At 41.7% G+C, this 22,495-nt stretch overlaps 1 protein-coding gene across 1 annotated transcript in view; it reads right to left on the bottom strand.

Annotated features, from left to right (window-relative positions):
* Positions 1–22,495, bottom strand: part of PPP3R1 (protein phosphatase 3 regulatory subunit B, alpha) — a 43,185-nt gene that overhangs the window by 5,266 nt on the left and 15,424 nt on the right. Inside the window, exons 2-4 of the mRNA XM_054997626.1 lie at positions 7,142–7,181; positions 3,592–3,768; positions 351–410 (exon numbers count right to left, since the gene is read on the bottom strand). Of these exons, the coding sequence (XP_054853601.1) occupies positions 351–410; positions 3,592–3,768; positions 7,142–7,181 (277 nt within the window). The remainder of the gene's footprint in view (positions 1–350; positions 411–3,591; positions 3,769–7,141; positions 7,182–22,495) is intronic.

Here is a 22,495-nt window from a genome sequence, read left to right as displayed (position 1 = left end):
AGTTCTTCACCTTCTACTCCTCTCTGAGGAACAAGAGAGCTTTGCAAGCAAAATGCGTTACTTGGCGGGGGTGGGGGGGATGAGAACCAAGAATAACAACCTATTTTTTTGTCTCTTCTGAGTAGAAGATACCACAGAGAAGATTTTACTATATTCTTTATTATAGCCCAACCCAACCCAACCTCACCCTCTCGGTCCTTAGAGGGTTTTCAGGCCAAAACAGCCCGTCACTTGAGGAACAGAAGCATGGGAAAGATCCACTTCACCAACATCTTCTGTGAATTCTTCCAGTGGATCCAACCAAGGTCTGGTATCCCATATATCTACAAAAAAATATATCCAATACTTACACCTCAACTTCTGTTCCTTGTCACCTTTGACACTGAACTGGGAGACTCCTTCTATAAATTCTAAGGAATACAGGCAAAAAGAGCGATTATGAATCATTTTGCATATGAAGCAGTCAGTCCAATCATCACTGTGAACTTCATTGAGAGATATTTCTTGTCTTGGACAGTTCTGCTGCTGCATGCCATCTATGTGGAATCAACAATGTTTGTGTGCAACTGCCAGAGCGCATGCCACATTTTACAGGTGACATAAGTTTACTGTTATCAAGTTTACAAATTACTTTCATAATTTGCATATTACTACTAGTATTCTTTATTACAGCACTTAGCCAGTACATTTACCATAAAATTTAAGTGCACATTTTACAACCATTTAAAACATGAAGCATATAAGTATATACAATTTAAAAACATAATTTCCTAATATCTATCAAAATTTGTAAAGACCAGGAAGTCAGCATAGTTCTAAGCAAGCAACCGAAATGGAGGCCTACACTCTAATGGGCTTTAACGACCAGAGCACAAAATTTCGCTATCTGGTGTAGTGCAGTAAAATCTGAGTTTGACAGCAGTTTCTCTAATTTGTTCTTATCCGAATGTTCTGAGATACCTTCCAGAAAGGGAATAATAAATCTCATACGTGCTTCCTTATAGAAAGGGCATCTTAGGAAAACATGTTCCTGGGTTTCAACCTCCCCAAGTATGCAAGGACATAGCCTCTCATTCCAAGGAATCTTGTTAAATCTGCCATCCAGAACAGCAGAGGGTAAGGCAGAACATCTGGCCAAAATAAGCGCTCTCCTGAGATTACCTCCAGAATGGATAAATAAGAAGCAGGTGCAGAAATATATCTGTTACTAGGAGGAGCTATGAAAGCAGGAGTGCCTTGTAAGTCAGATTGTCGTTCAATATCATCAATCCTTTGCCTAACCATTTGCTTTGCTTGATCGCTTCCCATCATGAGAAGCACTTGAGGGGAAAATCCTATTGCCCTAATTTTCCATCTAGTGGCAATCATCCTCTTAGACTGAGAATCATCGGTTAAGATTAGGGGTAATAAACCACAAGGATTTAAATTTATCCTTATCCATAGGAAAATGGAATGCAGGGTGATCTTTGCTTCAACTTTCTGCATGCCAGTCTCAAGGCGAACCATTGCATTAGAAACACACTTTGGAACTTGAAGGACCGCTCTCAAAAATTTCGACTGAACTAACTCTAAAGGTGCAAAACAAGAAGTTGGTGGTCCAAGAAGTGATCCGTATAACATCTGAGTTAGTGATTTGGCCCTAAACAATTTTAAGGCCGCCGGCACAAAATATCCCCCTGAAGTGCGGAAGAACTTCAGTATACTTTGAGCAGATCTATCTCCCACACATGCTGATGCATGACTATGCACGACCTTGGATCCTGAAGCTTGGATAATCATTCCGAGATAACAATAACGAGTAACCTGCTCAAGAATATGGCCATTTATACTCCAATTTCTACTTCGAGGTCTCTTACCGAAGGCCATCACCTTCGTCTTTTGATAATTAATGTCCAGTTTGTAGTTATTACAATAGCTGGCAAATCTCTTGAGTGTTCTCCTTAAACCAATAGGAGTTCTAGAGAGAACGACCGCATCATCCGCATACAGGAGAATGGAAATGGGACGCTGTGCCAATTTAGGCGAGTGGAGGTCAGCCCCATTTAGACGGTCCGCCACATCATTGAGATAAAAGTTAAAAAGAACTGGGGCTAACATACACCCCTGCCTAACTCCTTTAAAAGTGGGGATTTTACCTGTTAAATGTCCCTGACCAGTGCATATTACCACAAGATGCAAATTATCTGCAGTCCTTTAAAAAGCTTTTAGCCTTTTCTGATATGGGTGTAACTGTTGAATATGTAAGCTCAGCTGACAGTAACGTGACCATTAATTTACTATCTGAGAAAGGGAGCTTGACTATCAAAAGCATATACGCTAGAAACTCTTTGTTGGTCTTTACGATGTTACTGTGCTCGAACTTCACTCAATAATTTATTGTTTACAAATGGCATGATATCCCCCCTGGACACACACATCCTGGTAAATGGTACAGGCTTCTTAATATGGAACAAACCGAAGTTTTGTCATGTCAGCATCAGGTCATATAAATGCATTGTCCTCTTGTCTACAATCCAGGATTAAACTGGTTTAGAATCCTTGTTTGTAGCAAGAAGAAAATCCACAGTTTATTACTTCTCCCCACCTGGGAATTGCAACAAACCAGTTTATTCTAAACCAGAAATCTTCGATCTCTGCACCATATGGGATTGGATGGAGATCATGTGAGTCCAAGGACTTTAGTTATTCTCATAATGAACAACTTACAATATCCTTTTAAATTCAAATTCCAGTTCTGTATATAAGGGTCAGCTAGTGTGAGTTAAGCTTCGAAGTAATTATATCCATAGCTTTCACACACTTAGGACACTTGCCCTATTGATTTAAACAGGAGATTTAAGCATATGACTAAGGTTTCCCCCGCTGAAACCAATGGAGCTGAAAAACACTGCAGAGTGCCCAATTTTAGCTGGATCATGGCCTTCATATTTTCAAATAATCCTAAATGTCTTTGGTAATAAAATGGTTTTTAATTGTAAGTTGCCTTGCGCACGACTCAGAAAAAACTGCATAAAAACAATCAGTGATCTGTTAAAGACAAAGTTAATTTTTCAAAGGTACCACTGGAAAGTAACAGTTCCAGACAACATTCAATTTTTGTATTTATATTTTTGGTGAAATAATTTTACAATCATCTTTCTACCAACATTAATCATTACTGAGAGCTCCCCACAACATTAAGAAAAAAGAAAATCTTATATAATCAGAGTTATTTCTTCAAGCAACTGAGCAGCAATACAATTTTTATTACTAAAACTAATGCAACAGAGCATGTGCATGTTGTAGGATGAAGCTACAAACTGAACTTACAATATCCATGCATCTCTATGTAAAATGTTACTAAATAGTGCAGGAAATAGATTTAGTAAGCATTCTGTCCTTTTCTTCTCAGCTCTTTGTAAATCAAGCTCATACTGGGAAAACAGTTGCTATCCAGTAAATCAATAAATTCGGAGATATTTGAATTATAAAATTGTTGATTAAGAAATCAAAATGCCCCATCACAGCATAACATTTCCATTCAAATTTATGAAAAATATACTTTACACGTGCCAAATTATTAAGAAATATCTATCCAGGGAAATAGCTTACCTTTGAAGTCCACTTCTCCATTTCCATCTGTATCAAATATATCTATTACTCGTTGCACCAGTGGATTCTGTTGAAGTTCAGGCAAAGACATGAATTCTTCCACACTCAGAGAACCAGAATTATCTAAATCAAGCTTTTTAAACCTCTTTCCCAATCGTTTGATCTCATCTGCATCAACTGTTGGGGGGGGGCGGGGAGAGAAAAATATTCAAAAATAATTTGCTTCACATTTTTTTAGACATACAGTAGAGTTTTCTTTGAATGCAATATTAATTTGTTTTCTGGTGTAATGGTTACATAGGACTGGATCCAAACTACAGAACTGAAAGCACAAGTTGCCCTTCCATTCAGGGGAGCAGAGGGGGCACCTTCAGTGCCAATCAACAGTGCTTAAGAAGTATACATGAAGTACTTCTATATGAAAAGCTTTCAAATATAACCAACTAAAATTACCCAACTTTATTTCACCGGCTGTGTCATGATACTGTGGCCTCACAGGGTGTTTTGTTGTGGGGATAATGACATACTTTGTAAACCGCTCAGAGTGGGCATCAAGTTGTCTTGAAGGGTAGTATATAAATCAAATGTTCTTGTTGTTGTTATTGAAAGAACTTGAAGCCATTCATCATCTTGTACTTCAGGGACAGCCTTCCCTTCCTTATCCATAAATGCGTGTATTTCACTTCGCAATTCACAGAAGCGTTTCAATACAGCTCCAGGACTTAACCATCACACTTCAGGATGATACGGAACTCCATGTCTGATCATGCTTTCCACCAGAAGACTGTTAAACTGACTATGTTTGAGACCTCTGGCTTGAATAAAACTAACAGTTTTTATGACCACGCTCATCACACTATCCATCTTCAATGTTTTGCTGCACAGAGTGTCCTGGTGCAAAATGCAACCAAGAGTGAAAAACTAATGATGTGGTTTGCAGCTACCAATTTTTCCCTGAGTTTTGCAGCAGCTCCAGCTTTTCCACTTAACATCTGTGGTGCTGTCTGTGGACAGATCCACCCCCTTTGCCCAGTTGGCACCTATTTATCCGGCGCTCCCTACCATGTCCTTGAAGATGTCAACACCTGTGATTATGTCTTTCACTGAACTATTTCTACACATTCTTCTGTCACGTTTCTTTTCATCAATGCCACAAATAAAAAAACCCTGCAAGTTGTGCATAATCAGTAACACCTCCATTTTCATCTACTGCAATTGAAAATGCAATAAAGAACTTAGCTTTTTGTATGAGTTGCCTGTTAAGATTCTCAGGTAAATCACCAATTCTCTCAGCCATCGTCCTCTCTGACTCTAGGAAGCTCACACCCTGGAAATCTAGTTGGTCTCTAAGGCGCTACTGGAATCAACTCCTACTTTTCTACTACAGACCAACATGACTACCCACTTGAAACATGTTTCTTGAGAGACTTATATTTGCAAAACCGTGCTGCTGATTTGGGCAGCCTCGTTCTGCAGCCATTTGACGGAAAATTGCTTCTGGAGGGGAAGCAAAGAAGGGGAAAGTGGGAGAACTTGCAAAAATGCTTAACTTTTTGCTTGCCTGCTATTCCCCCACTCCAGAGAGCCTCCTTACTGGTGGGGTTCAAAACCCATGATTTCTCTCTCTCTCTCTCTCTCTCACACACACACACACACACACATCTGAGGGGGTGCAGCGAGGGTGCTACCAGGGTCTGGAAGACAAAGACTTGCCCAGTAAAGGACTCCTCCTTCTTGCCCCCAACACCCTCCTTTCATTCAGCAGCCAGGGCAGTGTGGGAAAGGCTGTTTTCTCCCTCCCCGACTTGTGCTCTCCCTATTTACAAGTGACCCCAGGCAGCTGCTTGCAGAAACTCTGAACTGTTGCAGGAGAGGGTTCATTTATGCAAGCGGCGTCAGGCTGGACTGCTTTGGTTCAATCTGGGGTGATGGAACAGGCCCCAGGATGCAGGAGGATGCAGCTGCGATCTTCCACACAGAAACCCTTGGCAGCATCTCCTATGCTGCCAGACATGGGGTGGAAAGCGAAAGGGAGCGAGCCCCACTCTTCCCTGTCCGGAGGCATCTTAGAGGCTGCCGGGCTCCCTGGCCCGCCCTTCCTTTCTCTCTTCCTCCCATCCTGATGCTCCTCCCCTGCTCGGAGCTCCAGCTGCTGCTCAACGCAACTTCTCCAGGTGCCACTTCACCAGCACAACCTCGCTGGGGCGGGGGCGGAGTCCACCGCCCCGCTGCCTCCCACCCCACTGCTTATTTCACCTAATTGAAGGGGAAGAGGGAGTTCCCTGCTCCCCTTCCCACTGGGTGAAATACGTGGTTCAGCTGGCTGGTGGGGAGGATCCCCCACACTGGCCAGCTGAAGCACGAGAACGGCCCTTTCCTTACCAAGCAGCACGGAAAGGGCCCTTTAAACTTCAGCTGGCCAGTGGGGGGATCCTCCTCTGCTGGTCAGCTGGAGCCAGCTGTGGAGTTTGAAAGCACCCTGAAGCTCGAAGCAACCCGAAACGCTTTGGGAAGCTTTGATTCAGAATTTCTGAATCGGGGCCAGCATGCTGGGCCCAATTCAGAAATCCCAAATCTTTACAACTTGGGTCCAATTTGGGTATTTAGCCCGAACTGGAAACCTGAATCGCACACCCCTAGTGTAGACTATTTAACAGCAACTCAACCTGCTGGCTACATCTAAATCTAGACGTGTTGATTACAGCCATCTTCCTGGACACGTGACAAAACACACACATGATCACTTGTGAGCCTCTAAGTACACATCTAAGTACTATGCTCGTTTAAAGTTATGTTGCTTATATAGTACCAATTTTCTGGTTTTGAAATGTTTAAAATGTATTGTTACAATGAATATTAGTATTGAAAATATTAGTAAACTAAAAAAGCTAAAGAGGGATCTGAGAATATAATCAAAGGCAACCCATATGCCATTTTCTCCTCAAGAGAACAATTTCAACAACTGTATGTCGCAGCATGCTGCCTTTTTTTTTTAAGGTTCCCCAACCCTCAGAAGTGGTTTTTTTAGAGGTTTGTGGGCTGCAACATGGCAGCAGACTGAGGAAGTTCATGAGGCACTCCTAGTTCTTTGGAACCAAGACAGGCACTAGCCCGAGGCCACAGCCAGCATTCAAGCTCAGTGCTAAAGGTAATAACTGTGCTGTTGTAACTTGCTTGCCTGAGCTTCAGTTATCAGATGCAGCTAATGATTAATTCCCCTCTTTCTGGCAGAAAGAGTGAAGAATTACTCCTCTCAGACTTTCAGAGCTGCAAAGATCCACGCGTGTTCTCTCATGGGGAGGTCAAATGCAGGGGAGGTTTCAAAAGGGCTAGTTTGATACATCACAATCTAGGAATTTATCATGGATGCCGCTTTTGCAGAAAATCAGCTTGAGTGCTTTCAATCAATAGGCTTTGTCTCTATTATAGACACTCATGCCTTCTAACAATGTGAAATAATGCCTGATTAAGATATACTAAACATAAAAAATTAACACAATGGTTTTTTTAAAAAACAACAACAACAACAACAACTAGAGTTTGAACTTACAGTGCGAGCACATTTCCAGTGGGTAGCTTGCTTCATTTCCCTGAAATTATGAAAAAAACCATGAATAGTAAAAAGGAAGAGACTAAGATCCTTTGTAGAATATCCAGTGAGCCCTTAATAAAAAGTAATTAACTGTATACAATTCTCATTTTGAAAACCTGGTTACTTTATAGATGCATAAAGACCTTTATTGCCAATAGTTACAACTAAAAAATAGTAATATTGACTTTATTCCCAAGAAAAGGACAGCAATTAAGAATGAATTTTGTAAGATTATATCACTTTACAAAGTATATTAGTGAAAAGTCAGTCTATGCAATTGACAAAAATATATCTTAACATGAAGAAACACTATTATGCTTAGTACTTCAATTGTATGGCAAGAATTCAACTTTGCATCCTACTACTACTGTCTTGCTTGTGAACCAAAAAATGTCCCATGATGTCCCAGAGATAATCTAGGAGCTAACACGTTAGACTGTACTGGATTTCAGAGTACAACTCAAAGTACAACTCCCAGTTATACCAGTCTACTGCACCTCACAGGGAAGAGGAACACTATGAAGCACGTAACACAGAGAAAAATACTATAGAGAATCTACCCTTCCTGTAAGGAGCTCAGAGTAGCGAGCTTATGGTTATCAGACAGTTTCCCATTCCAGAACTGATCAGACTCAGTCCGACATGGAAAATAATTACGTCAGCTTGTGGTGATATAATTTTACACCAATCAAAACAACATTTTACACACCCCAATTAAAACTGGCATTTAATGCTAGAATGCACTTGGTCTGTTCTGGATCTTTTAATGTATCTGTGAGGATTGAGAGAAATACTATAAGGGAATGTAAAACAATAAGCACGTATGGTCGGAACGCTACTTCATCATTCCAAATTTAGGTGTGTGTATTGCCCCATTACTTCACGCTTGAACTGTTTTTCTCCTATAACTGCAACTACCATGGCAACTTGAGATACTGTCATTATTGTACGACTGTTCAGATTTATTTATTTTATTTATGTTATTTATAGTCCACCTTTCTGAGACTTAAAGCAGATTACACAGTGTAGGATTAATACGATCAACAGCTGGGACACTCAATAAACAATACAATAGGGTGTGGATAGCAAAAATCCGAATACAACCATAAATCCAAATGCACAGTTAAAACAATGCTGAAATAAAACATAAGCCATTTGACACGATGCATTAAATGACACAAACTAGCCAGGAGGAGCATACTTACATCAACAGACAGTGTAGTACAGTCTACAATCACTTTATCACAAGCATCTCTCTCAGCCATTTCCTTATGGCACGGCACTATTGCCTGTATGAAAAAGCTTTCCTGAATAATTCAGTTTTGCTGTTTTCGGAAAGCCAAGAAAGCGGGAGCTTTCCCGACTTCTTCAGGCAGGCCATTCCACAAGGCAGAAGCCACTAGAGAGAAAACATGTGTGCGGGCAGCTGTTGGTTTTGCCTGTTTGCAAGGTGGCACCGGCAGAAACCCTTGTTCAGATGAGTGACGCTGCAGGGGCGAAGCAAAGTGGAAGAGGTGGTCCAGTAGATATCAGGTGCCAAGACCATGAAGAGCTTTATATGGGATAATCAAAACTTTGAACTGAGCCCGGTAACTGATGGGTAGCCAATGGAGTGACTGCAGAATGGGAGTAACGTGCTCCATCCACCTAGGTCCTGATAATAGTCAAGCTGCAGCAATCTGTACCAACTGGAGTCTCCAGACTGACTTCAAAGGGAGACCTATGTAGAGTGTTACAGTAGTCTAGTCTGGATGAATCCAGGTGGCCAGATTGGCCATACCAAAGTAGGGGCCATTTTCCAGGCTAGCCTGAGTTGGAAAAAAGCCTTTTTTGCAGCTGTTTTAACTTGCTTCTCCAGCAGTAATGCTGGATCTAGTATAATGCCGAGGCTTTTAACCGAGTCTGCAAGGGTTAACTGAAACCCATCACAATTGGGAAGCACAATGTCCTTCAAAATCTCTGCCTTCCCAACGAGCATCACCTCCATCTTGTTTGGCTTAAGTTTCAGTTTGTTTGCTTTTAGCCATATGGCTACAGCAGTCAGGCAGCGATTCAAGACTTCTATAGCAGCGGTGGAAGATTGGCATAATGAAATATTGAGCTGGGTATCATCTGCATATTGATGACAACCAATTCTATAGCTACAAATAATTCCTCGTAAAGGCTTTACATAGGGGTTGAATAACATGGAGGATTGCACCTTGTAGTACCTTGCAAGGTAATTTCCACACGGAAGATAGCTGGCCACCAACAGCATCCCTATCAGATTTGGCACGAGCTTTCTACCCGCCCTCTCTAGATCATCTAACTCTGTGGTAAACCAAAAGGCTGGCTTCTGCCCCAAGGCTGGGAAAGGTAGATGAGGAACAATGTTGTCAATGGCTTCAAGGAGCTTCATGTTCTAAGCTTCCAGCGCAGCCTCAACAGAGAACGTGTTTGGAATTCTCAGTCCCACCCACCCAAACATTCTGGGCTCTGTTGAGGATAAGGATTTCTCCCTCAAGTCAAACCCACATCTGTCGATGGGGTTTTTTTGCAATTCAGTAATAGGATGGCCAAGGAAATAGCAAAAACCATACTAACCCTACTAATGCAGCACTACTTAGATTTTCAACTGATTTTTCTAGCTTGAGGGCTGCAGTGAGGAGGATAATTACCTTTCACCCACCAGCAGAACATATGCTGGATACAACCAATTTTCTATCAAATGTGACTATATCTAATTCTGAACAAGGCCCCAAAGTGCAGATCAAAAAATCTGCATGATGGAGCCATAAACTGAGAGGAGAGATTTTCTTGCTAACAGATGGGGGGGTAGTGGTGAAGGGGTTAACCTCCCCCCCAAACTCAAAGAATAAACAAGATCTCCCTATGAATATGTTGCTTGATATCAGATAACATTTGGGGGGGTTGTTTACCAACTCCAATTAATTGAAAGGAGTGGTGTAATTAAAGAATTGGAGGAAGACCTGGAGGACCAGGAGGGTTGGGGAAGGAGAAAAAAAGTGGTGGCAGCAGTGACCACAGCTGTGCGAAGAGCCTCATGACCAACACCAGTAAGCTCATCTGAGGGTCAGCCTGAAGCCCCAAGTATGTCTTGCAGTCGTTCTGCTTCAAGGCCAGACCCATAATCAGCTGGCAGGTAGTGGTGGGAAGCGTGTGGCAGGTAGCATGCTTCCTGCCTTAGGCCACTGCTTATTGCAGCAGGGGAGACGTAACCTCCCTAGCACTGGAGCCAGCAAGCTAGCTGCACTATCAAAGAAAGCTTCACACCTTCCTTCGCACTGCCGCTCACCCACCTGAGACGTGTGTGGAGAAAATGCACTTTGAGTGAAAGAGCTGGGGGACCAGCAGGCGTAGGAAGACGTGATATTCCTTCCCCAAGGGCCTGTTCTCATTTTTACAGAGAACCTAATACAACCTAAAAAAAAATTGGTCTGTTGTGGGTACCCATTTATGTATGCATTTAATTTTATAGCACTCTATGCAGATAGTGAGGCTAAAGACAGAATCCAATATTATCACTTAGATACACATATTTACAGAAATGGGCAATTTTAAATGAAGTCTGGAAGACATCTAGAAAGATGGTTGTTGTGGGTTTTCCGGGCTGTATTGCCGTGGTCTTGGCACTGTAGTTCCTGACGTTTCGCCAGCAGCTGTGGCTGGCATCTTCAGAGGTGTAGCACCAAAAGACAGAGATCTCTCAGTGTCACTCTCTGTCTTTTGGTGCTACACCTCTGAAGATGCCAGCCACAGCTGCTAGCGAAACGTCAGGAACTACAATGCCAAGACCACGGCAATACAGCCCGGAAAACCCACAACAACCATCGTTCTCCGGCCGTGAAAGCCTTCGACAATACATCTAGAAAGATGCTGGCGAAAAACTTGTGCAGAAGCTGATAGAGCATGCTAGAGTCCACTGGTCGACCTATGAAGCGGAAAAGATGGGGAAAAAACAGTATTTATCGGCAATCATTGTGTCAGCTAGTTCACGGCCATCCCAATTATTTAAGATATCCAGACACCTTCTATGTGGCTGTGTTATATTGTGTTGTGTGCTGTGCTACATGGGTGGCATAGCATACAATATATGTCTTATAATATATACTATATTGATAGTATATTTGATGGAATATATGTCTAAAAGAAAAGAAAAAGAATATGTTTAAAGTAAGAGACACTGAGATCCCTGATATATACTATACCATACTGTTACGCTATATTGATATGATATATACTATATTGATAGTATGTTTGATAGAGTTCATGTAAAAGAATAAGAATGTGCTTAGAGTAAGAGATATTATGATTTATAGGTGGTAGGAAAATATAAATGAAATAGATTTAAGTAATAAGAAGGGTTAAGGGTTGGAAAGCTGTTGGAAGTCAATAGGGAGGGGGGAGGAAAAGGGTGGGGGACAGAGTAAGGGGAAAAATGGGATTATATGTGTTAAATCTGGAAAATTCTTTTTCACTCACCAATAAAAATTTTATTAAAAAAGAAAAAAAAAGATATCCAGACACCTTCTAACTCCTAGCTCTGAACCTTTACAGTCCCAGGAACAGACAATTAGCTGTGAGGCCATTGCTAAGTTTTTAGCTGATAAAATAGCACAAATACGCTCTGATCTAGATGCTAGCTACAATGCAGACGAGAGAGAAACGCTTAATGCACCATCTAGCTTCGTTTGGACTGCCTTGAACCAGCTACAATGACAGATCTTAACAGGATGCTGACATCTATGAAGGCCACTACTTGTGTGCTCGACCCTTTCCCATCTTGGCTGTTAAAATCAAGTGAGGACCACATAAGTGAATCACTGAGGTGTATTGTAGCTAACTCAGGACATCTTCCGCTGGCCGCTCAAACAGGTGGTTATCCATCCGCTAATTTTTTTTAAAATCCCTAGATAAAAATGATGTGGCCAATTACCATGGTTAGATCCTATAGATGAGGCCTAACACTCAAAGCCTTTATATTTTGATATATCTTCAATATGTTGCTCTGTAGCCATGTCGTTTTGAGCTGATCTCTGTACAGCAGCATGGCGAGCAACCTTTGCTCTGGAAAATAAGCTGTGCAAATAGTTGTGAATGTTATTGACAAAAGACTCAACAGTTACTGTGACCTGGCCGCAGAGAGTCACAGCTACAGTTGAAATGTGAAGTGGCTTCAATTTGCTTTGGCGGATGACTGCTTAAACCCTCCAAATGGAGTCAATGATTTCTGGAAAACAGACTTTACTTTAATGGTTATAGGGAGACCTCAAATGGTGGCTGAGAAAATTAGACTGAGAAGATGGGGACAATTTTAACAGTTTGCTTTCTCCCTCTCTGCAATTTTTAAGATTCATAATTTTAAAAATATCCATATATAGATATATTCATATTTAGTCATATAAGCTGCCAAGGTAGTTATATAAGTAAATGGAGTCATGATGGGATATTTACACAGTTACATGTTGCAATGGACACTGCAATGGGGCATAGTTGACTTAAGGAACAGGTCAAATCAATCCACAGAATTTCTGCTAATGTATTTGAAATGAGCTGTCATAATTTGAGCAACAACAGCAAATTCTGGAACAGGTTGAAGTGACCCAGTTATTTTGTAGATTTTTGCAAAGTACGGGACTTTTCCTGCCAAAGATGAGGTAGAATCTAAGAAATCTGATTGGTTGAGAGAGGTGGGCAGATGTGCCCAAGAGAGTGTAAAAATGGACATGAGAAGCATGATGGAGGTAAGAAGGGGGAAAGGAAAGAAATTACTCTCCTCTCTACTTCTCCTCTATTTTGCAGGTACACTGTCCAGAAGGAAAGGCGAAACTCTTCTCAATACAGAACTCCTGGATTGGTGAGATACTCTGCTACGCTATGACAATATGGCTAAATGCACTGCTGCTGTGCTATGACAATATATATCTCAAGTACTGCCCTATGTAATTCACACTTTCCACATATTATAACCTGGGTTATTAGAGCTCTTTATCATGATTTTTGAAGAGATCTGATCTGAATAAATTTTATAACCTTATGAATTGGCTGTTTGGTTTCTTCTCCACTGGAGGTATCTTCTCAGACCAAACTAGTAAACGATCCTCTCTCGCAGGCAAGGGCTTAATTTGGCCACAGAAGGCCAGTTAACACCGTCCAGTCTCTAATCTCCCCTAATTTGGGCAAAGTGATTGAGAGAGCAGGAGCTGACCAACTCCAGACTTTCTTGGGTAACTCTAGCACACTGGATCCTTTCCAGTCTGGATTCAGACCAGGGCACAGGACAGAGACCGCACTAGTAGTGTTAGTAGATTATCTCCATTTGAACATAGACGGACATAGACTCCTTATTGCTCCTCCCCACAAGATTCAGCAGAAATCTTGGATTGATGGCTGACAGCTGCGGTGAAATGGCCGAATATGAACAAATTGAAATTATACCCAGACAAGATGGAAGTGATGCTTGTTGGGAAAGCAGAGATCCTGAAGGGCATTGTACTTCCCACTTTCAATGGAGTTCATCTGACCCTTGCAGACCCAATTAAGAGCCTAGGGATTATATTGGATCCAGCACTATTCCTAGAAAAACAAATTAAGCCAGTCGCAAAAAATGCTTTCCACAACCTCTCCCTAGCCTGGAAAATGGCTTCTTACCTCAATATGGTCAACCTGGCCACCTGGATCTAGTGCAGAACCTTCTATATTGTCCTTTTCAACCAACCCACTCAATAACAGGTTAATGTCCACAAATAACATGCATAATCAGTATGAAATCCTACAGGTGTTTTTCACCTCTCTTTTCTTGAACTTCAGCCTGAAATACTTTGGCAGCATTCTGATCTATCAGAAAACTCGATTAGGCTGCAATCCCATGTGCTCTCTCAATTTTGGGGTAACATCCAGTGAAATCAATGGTCCTGGCTTCTAAGTAAAGATGACCAGAGCAGTACCAAATGGTTAACATGTCACCATTTCAGCTTAAGGCCCTGTGTTCTATCTGGCTGGTGCACCCAGCAAGCAAGGCAATGAAATCCAGGTCTCATATTCACTTCTGAGAGACAGCGAAAACTCTTTTCATGCTTCATGCCTGACTGGCAGTGTGATTTTTAGAGAATTAGCAAGACATTCCAATTAAATTCAAATTAACTAGGTTTGCTTTTTCAGCACTTAAACTGAAGCTCAAATGGTTGGCAGTGTAGAAAATATTTTCTTTTGATGACTGAGCTTTTTTTTCACTACACACACATTACCTAACATTTATTTACAAACACTATTGCTTATTTTTAGAGTATTTATTAACCTGGCATTTCCATGATGACAATTTTTTTATTAGCCAGTAAATAAAAATAATTGACATCCTTACAAGCACCAGTCTGGGATACAGACCACAAAAAATGCCCAACTGATCTGTGCATAAATCAGATTTTTTTTCTAGGAACAGATGGTTCTGGCCAAGATTTTCAGCCAGAGTGAACACGAAAGAAGTTCTTCAAGCAATGAAGTTGTCTAACGTGATACGGAGAGTTTAGTATTAAGATTCTTGAAAACCAGAGGGCAGAGAGAGAGGTCTACAGCTGACAGACACTTAACCTGGGGCGCAGTTGTCTATGACTCACTACCTATTTATAGCCCAGAGAAATCAACTTAAGACCTGACTGTAATGCACTCATCTACACAGCAGTAGACCTCAAGAATGGAAGCACTGAGGGTCTGTCACTTGTCCTTAATAAGACACATATTTACTTACAAGACACACCCCCACCCCCCACCTCAGAAACAGCTCCCTCACATTTGAAGAACTCCCCATGGTGAGGAGCCCTACTCACCACCAGACAAGCTCACTGATACATCTACTTGAAATCTTGAAGTCATTTCATGGAGCAAGGAGAACACAACAATCTAGCCACTGGGTTGTATCCAGACTAAATGGGCAATTTCTCCTGATTCTTCCTTCTCTTTGCAAACCCTCCTGACAATCCTGAACGTCCCCCACCAGCAGCATTTTGTGAAGATCAGTGAGCTGCAGTGAGAAGGGAAGGCAGGAGAGCTCCGTTCTACCGGTGGGAAATTTAGTCTGGATCCAGCCCACTGTCACCTCCTCACCTATGCACAACTTTCAAAAACAGGAGATAAAAAGATTAGGCTGAATGGTCGTTGCTATGAACATGTCAACCTGTTTGGCAAGCAAGAAATACACGGGCCAGGGAAGCATACAGTCAGGCAGCCATTCTGGGATCAAAACCAATTTACACTGAACCCCAGAGCAGCTGAGCAGGAGGCTATGGGAAACTCTGTTGTAAGCCTGGTATTTTTTTCTGACATCCTGCCAACACAACTTGGGGGCGGGGGGGGAGTGCAGCAGTATAATCAAGATGATTCTCACAAAGCAACTACACTCTACTTTCTCGCGCAGAATTGTAAGAAGTCAGGAGCCAACGTTTTGCTTGAGGTGAAAGCCATTCTCTACACTCTTCAACAGCAGGGTCAAGTACTAACCTGGACCAGCCCTGCTTAGCTTTGGAGATCTGATGAGACTGAGCTAGCCTGGGTCATCCAGGTCAGGGTGAATGTACACTGAACTATTTCACGTAAACATAATTAATCTTACCTAGATCTTGTCATATCTCAGAAGCTAAGCAGGGTTGGCCTTGGTTAGTAATTGGGTGGGAACCTCCAACCAAGGCCTGGGTTGCAGAGGCAGACAATGGCAAGCCACTCCTGATAGTCTCTTGCCATGAAAACCCTGTCGGCAGTCACCATACGTCAGCTATGACTTGAAGGCACTCTCCACTACCACCACTAAAATAAAGAAATCTGTCACAGGTAGCTTAAATATGTTCTTTTTAAAAAAAAAATGCATTTGAAAGGATGCAAGCAATGTATTGTCGAAGGCTTTCACAGCTGGAGAACGATGGTTGTTGTGGGTTTTCCGGGCTGTATTGCCGTGGTCTTGGCATTGTAGTTCCCGACGTTTCGCCAGCAGCTGTGGCTGGCATCTTCAGAAGTGTAGCGCCAAAAGACAGAGATCTCTCAGTGTCACAGTGTGGAAAAGATGTGGCAGGTCATTTATATCTACTCAGGAGGGGTGGGGTTAAGCTGAGTCATCCTGTAAGAGTTTCCCAGGGTGTGGAATGCTAATGGCGGGAGGCTTCACTGTATCCTGAGGAGGTTCTTTTGCATATGGATTGGGGCTTGATGTGCTAATCTTCTCTGCAGGGCTATTGCTGAGTATAGAGTGTTTTGTTAGCCTGGTGTTTTTTAGAACTGGAAACCATGCTCTGTTCATTCTTAAGGTTTCTTCTTTCCTGTTGAAGTTTTGCTTATGCTTGTGAATTTCAATGGCTTCCCTGTGCAGTCTGACAAAGTAGTTGGAAGTGTTGTCCAGTATTTTGGTGTCCTGGAATAAGATACTGTGCCCTGTTTGAGTTAGGCTATGTTCAGCCACTGCTGATTTTTCAGGTTGTCCAAGTCTGCAGTGTCTTTCATGTTCTTTTATTCTTGTCTGGATGCTACGCTTTGTGGTCCCGATGTACACTTGTCCACAGCTGCAGGGTATACGGTATACTCCTGCAGAGGTGAGGGGGTCTCTACTGTCTTTTGCTGATCGTAGCATCTGTTGTATTTTTCGTGTGGGTCTGAATACTGCTTGAAGGTTATGCTTTTTCATAAGCTTTCCCATCTGATCAGTAATTCCTTTGATATATGGCAAAAACACTTTTCCTGTAGGAGACTGTTTTTCCTTGGTTGTTTGATTCATCCTGGGTTTGATTGCTCTTTGGATTTCATTTCTGGAGTAGCCATTTGCCTGAAGTGCGTGGTTTAGATGATTAATTTCCTCATTGAGAAAGTGCGGCTCACATATCCATCTTGCGCGATCCACTAATGTTTTCATTATGCCTCTTTTCTGTCGGGGGTGGTGATTGGAGTTTTTGTGTAAGTACCGATCAGTGTGAGTTGGTTTCCTGTAGACCTTGTGACCTAACTGAAAGTTTGCTTTTCCACACTGTGACACTGAGAGATCTCTGTCTTTTGGTGCTACACCTCTGAAGATGCCACAGCTGCTGGCGAAACGTCAGGAACTACAATGCCAAGACCACGGCAATACAGCCCAGAAAACCTACAACAACCATCGATGCAAGCAATATTAACCATTTTGCAACCTTGAAAATGTTACTCAGATAAAAAATTCTCTAAAATCAAAGGAAGCGCTTCCACCTATATCCCTATGCACAACAACAAACATTTCATGGGTGTCAAACTTCAGATAATATACATATGAAACTATCGAAAAATGTTTTCTGCCAGATTTGTGACTAATATAACATGGGGAAAATGTGTACAACACAGAAGACCACACCCATGTTTACTTCAGCATCAAGTCAACATGGGAACTTGTAATGCCCATGGGAATTCAGATCTGGCTATATTAACACCCACAGGGCTAATTTTTCTCCCTACGTTTGTTATCATTTTCACGGAAGACAAATGTCTGTGCTGTGCTGATTGTTTGCAAATGTAAAATCTGCTGAAGGCATACAACTAGTCACCCCCTGCAATGTCTCAGCAGGAATCTGAAGTGCTGATGTTATTCCATGTTCAAAGAAAAATTCTAACACCATGTGAACGACTGCCTCTCCTCTCACAGTCTTTACTGTTATGTAAGGACCAGCTAGGAGTAAAAAAGGCACTGTCATTCTCTCTGAACTTTCTGTAGATTAACAATAGAGAAAGGACGGCAGAAATGAAGAGTGGGAAGACAGAAGTGTGGAAGAAAGGTTACATATGCAGGAGTGCATGAAGTAAAAAGGTATTTGAATGTAGAAAAACAAAAAAACGTGGAAATGAATGGAAAACTGATGTATACTTTGAAACACTAATCATTTATTAATCTTTAATTCAAAACAGAAAGACGGTCCAACTGCTTAAGTCACTGTCAGGAAAGTAGGAGCAGCTGAGAAGTTGTTACATGGGGTTTGAAGCACAACCCTACACAGAAGTATTCCACTCTTAAGTACATTGATTTCAGTGGGCTAATATTGAAACAACTATGTATAAGATGGCAGTGAATGTTTCGTAGAACTGCTGGCTTAATTTGCACAGTAACTGTGGCCTCTGTTTTACTGGGTATTGTATTGGCACAGTTGCCACGCATCCCTTCTGGCCCCTCCTTGGACTCAAGACTGGGAATCTGGCTCTCTGTTTGCAAATGCTTTCCTTCTTCTATTTGAGACAGCTGAAGGCGATGCAGACAATTTGACTAAATTAAATCCAGAAGCAAGGAAAACCTGAATGCTAAGTAAGATCTTAGAGAAATAAATCCTCTGAAAAATTGAGAGTATCTGGTTCTGTCTCGCCAAGTATGGTGGTTAATGTTAGAAAGCAAAGCGTCAGTCCTTGGCAGGGAGAATCCCCAAGTGCTCCACAGCAGACACGCAGGTGAATTGGTTGAAGTAACTTTATTAGAGACCCATCTAGTTCAAGGTGCTCAGACAACTGAATTGGTAGAAGTGACGTGGATGGGGGTAGGTAGTGTTAGTTATAGGGAAAGTTCCCGCCATCAGGATAGAGACCGTAAAGTTTGGGCGCAAAGGAGCCGGGGGGTGGGGGTGAAGAGGAGAAGTTAGGTTTAGGCTAGACAGAACAAAAAATGAAATCATTCCAGTTCCCAAGAAGGATACATTTTGAGCCGGCCACAGCTGGCCTTCAAGGACGCTTGCTGGAGGCAGCGGGGAAAGAGGAAGTAAATACTTGTGAGATAACCCACTGCCTTAACATCAATAAGAAACTTCTCATGCCCTCAGAGGACCAGTACGTAACACAGAATACATTCATGGCACATATGCAGACAGGCATATATGACACAAAGCTGTGTATGTTTGTATATTATAACCCCCTTCAGCAAAGGCAAGAGTGTTCTTTTGATTGCAGGGTGCACCTTCAACCAAAAGAACACACCGCCCTTAGTCAAGCAAGGTGGTAGGATACAATGCACTGCATTTATTAAAAAGCTGCTGTTTAATCACTGCAGCAGGTAGGGCGATGCACTACTGAATTTTTTCCTTTGAACTGTTGATTCACAAAGAATCGGAAGCGCCAGCAATTGGCAGCAGGAAGAAAACAGACCGCTAGCAAACCAACAAAGGAAGGAAGCAGGATTAATCTTTCCTTCAAGCAGCCTTACAGCGAGCTGCGCAGTTATAAATTTAACATTTTTTAACACTTCGCCTTTGGTACAATTTTAAATGTACTTTGTACATACTATGAATTCTAAGAGAATGATGCAAGATGAAAGTGTCACCCAGCTTTCAGGTTACCTTACTAATGCCGTGCACTGATTTGTTATTTACTTTTTGAATCTGATTACTTGTTTCTCCTGTTAACATCGACTCTGCTGCGCTTAGAATGATTTCCTGGGAGAAGGCCCCAGGGAATAGACGAGGAGGATTCCTAGCAGACCTGCCTCGGGTTGCTCTTAATGATGTAAACCATTTCAATTATTTACAGTGCCGCTTGTGCTTTAAAATATTGAATATTTTAATCTGTCATCATTTTAACTATTTTAATGCTGCAAAGGTATGAAAGGTTACTATTATTATCTGAACAGCTGCTGGTGGTGGTGGTGGTGGTGGTGGAGGAAAGTGCATTCAAGTCATAGTTGACTTATGGCAACCCCTGGTGGGGTTTTCATGGCAAGAGACTAAGAGGACTGTGACACTGAGATCTCTGTCTTTTGGTGCTACACCTCTGAAGATGCCAGCCACAGCTGCTGGCGAAACGTCAGGAACTACAACGCCAAGACCACGGCAATACAGCCCGGAAAACCCACAACAACCATCGTTCTCCGGCCGTGAAAGCCTTCGACAACACAAAGCCTTCGACAATACACTAAGAGGAGGTTTGCCATTGCCTGCCTCTGCAACCCTGGCCTTCGTTTCAGGTCTCTCATCTAATTATCAGCCAAGGCCCACCCTGCTAAACCTCTGAGATCTGACCAGATCAGGCTCACCGGGGCTATCCAGGTCAGGGCATCTGAATAATATATTTTAAATGGTTTTGGTGTAGAAACTGTGAACTGCAGAAATGTATTCAAGAAATGCAGAAACACACAATACTCTGGTACTTTGTCCAAGCCACCACTTCTATTAAAAGAAAAAGTTCAGACTCCCATTTAATAGCAATACACTAGAAGCAGACTGCAAACAGTATGTCTGTATAAATATTAGAAACTGTGTGAATCTCACCAGTCTTTCAAGCCTTGAATTTAATGCTTGTTTTAGATAGTTCAATAACCACTACGTAAATTACACCTCCCATCAACAAAATACCATTTTACTTGCCTCTCACAAATTCTCAGAACTCCCATTTTTATAATTCACTTTGTTTTACTTGGCAACTAGATATTCCATTATGCCAGAGCCAAAAAGCTTTATTCTCATGCCAAAAGGAAGTAAAGTTATTAGTTCTTATCACTGCGTATCTTAGTGAAAGACAAGAGCCAAGCCTGTCCTAGTTAGACCATGAGACCAAAGCTGGTACCATAAGCCCTTTCCAAAGCACACGTTAAGTTGTACTTTTAGAAAATATTGTCTTTACTTCAAGCTCATGATTTATCTCACATTCACAATCCAAAGTAGAATTACACTCTTCAGCAGACTTAGAAGGGTTGAAATCTATTTGGGACTGTACACATGAAACTGCCTTATAGTGAGCAAGACCACTGGTCCATCAAGGTCAGTATTGTCTACTCTGGCAGAAGAGCCAACTAGACAATTAACCAAAACATTTTTATTATTTCATTCAGGAGGGATTAGTTTTTGCAGTACTTTAAATGCTATACTTTTAACTGCCAACCTTTGCTGCTGTGCATTTAAATATTTTCCTGATCTGGAGATACAGAAGCAGGAAGGCTTCAGCTAGCAATGCCAATGTACATATCATAGCACAAGATATGTCTACGTTAGTTAACCTATAATTTCTCTGTTCTGCCAACAGGAAATACTTTTCTGCCAAATTCTTAACTGTTCGGTTTGTTACAACCGAGATCAAAAACATCACACCATCTTTTAATTTTTTGTTATATGGAAGTTTGCGGCTTAATGCTAGCATGTAACTTGCCCGACATTTCCAAAGCAAACTAAACAAGCACCCTCTCCAACCCTGTTCTTTCCCCTTAAAAAGCAGACCTTGGGGAAAACGGCTTTAAGCTTGTATCAACTGCCATTTCTGGGGGGGGGGATGCTAAAATTCATGCTGCCCCTTCCATGAACTCGCTATGATTCTAAGAGGCATCCCCCCCTCCCTCAGCCTGCTATTATCAGTTCCTCTCCTCATTGCTTACTTTACTCGTTCTTTTAGACAGCTCGCTTTGTGCTTCCTTTCCCCGCCTCAGGGATTAAGCTTCCCCCTTTGAAACACCTGATTCAGATAGTCATTCAAATCACCATGTGAAAGGCAAAAACTGTGTTATGTATTCCTCCTTTCCCAAGGTTTCTCTTCCCCATTTCCTGGTTAGCATGGACCATAAGTTATGACATCACATGTTTAAAAACGATGTCCGCCCTTCTAAACCAGAATCAGAAACTCATCTCCAGCCATGGCTTTGATTCTGAAGGCCAAGCACTAATCTTAGTTTGCCAATATGGATGTACCAATGAAGCGTGGTTAGCACTAAACAGGAAGCGGTGGGGGGGGGGAGTAGAGATAGAGGTTGTGACCATATTTGGAGGATCATCTGAACAGAACTAGCATGATTCTGGAAGACCAGATGCTTTTAAACTCAAAATGTGCTGCAAACCTAAAAAGAGAAGATTTTAGCATTAAACATTTATATGCAATTCAAAATTCACTGCCTATGCTTCTATGAAAGACTTCTTGTAAGTGGCCTTACTGAAGAAATTCAACTGAAGAAGATTAATACCCTTTGAACAGAACATTTAAAAATGTAGATAAACATCAGAGATAATGAACTATGGCAGAGGGGATTGCAGGATTTAGGATTACAGCCAGGATCAGGCCAGGTGAAAGCTATTACAGAATTCAGATACTGTTGCATTTTACAACTATACTGAAAATCAACTGTTCCAATTACAGCACATTGTACAGGACCACTTTTTTTTTCAACCAAAGTAGCACATGTATACATTTAATAAGCAAGTTTCAATTTAATTGTGAGTTCACAAATTCCCACTGTTCCTTCAAGCAGCTCAGAATGACACACAGTGGGGTTTCCCCGCAACTTATTTTATCCTCACAGTCTCCCTGAAAAATAGGTGAAGCTGAGAGGTCATGCAGTGAGCTTCATGGTGGAGTGGAGAT

This window comes from Eublepharis macularius, chromosome 1 (genome assembly GCF_028583425.1).
Source record: "Eublepharis macularius isolate TG4126 chromosome 1, MPM_Emac_v1.0, whole genome shotgun sequence".
Lineage (NCBI taxonomy): Eukaryota > Metazoa > Chordata > Lepidosauria > Squamata > Eublepharidae > Eublepharis > Eublepharis macularius.
The sequence above is the reverse complement of the archived record's forward strand: the minus strand, read 5'-3'. Positions and strand labels throughout refer to the sequence as shown.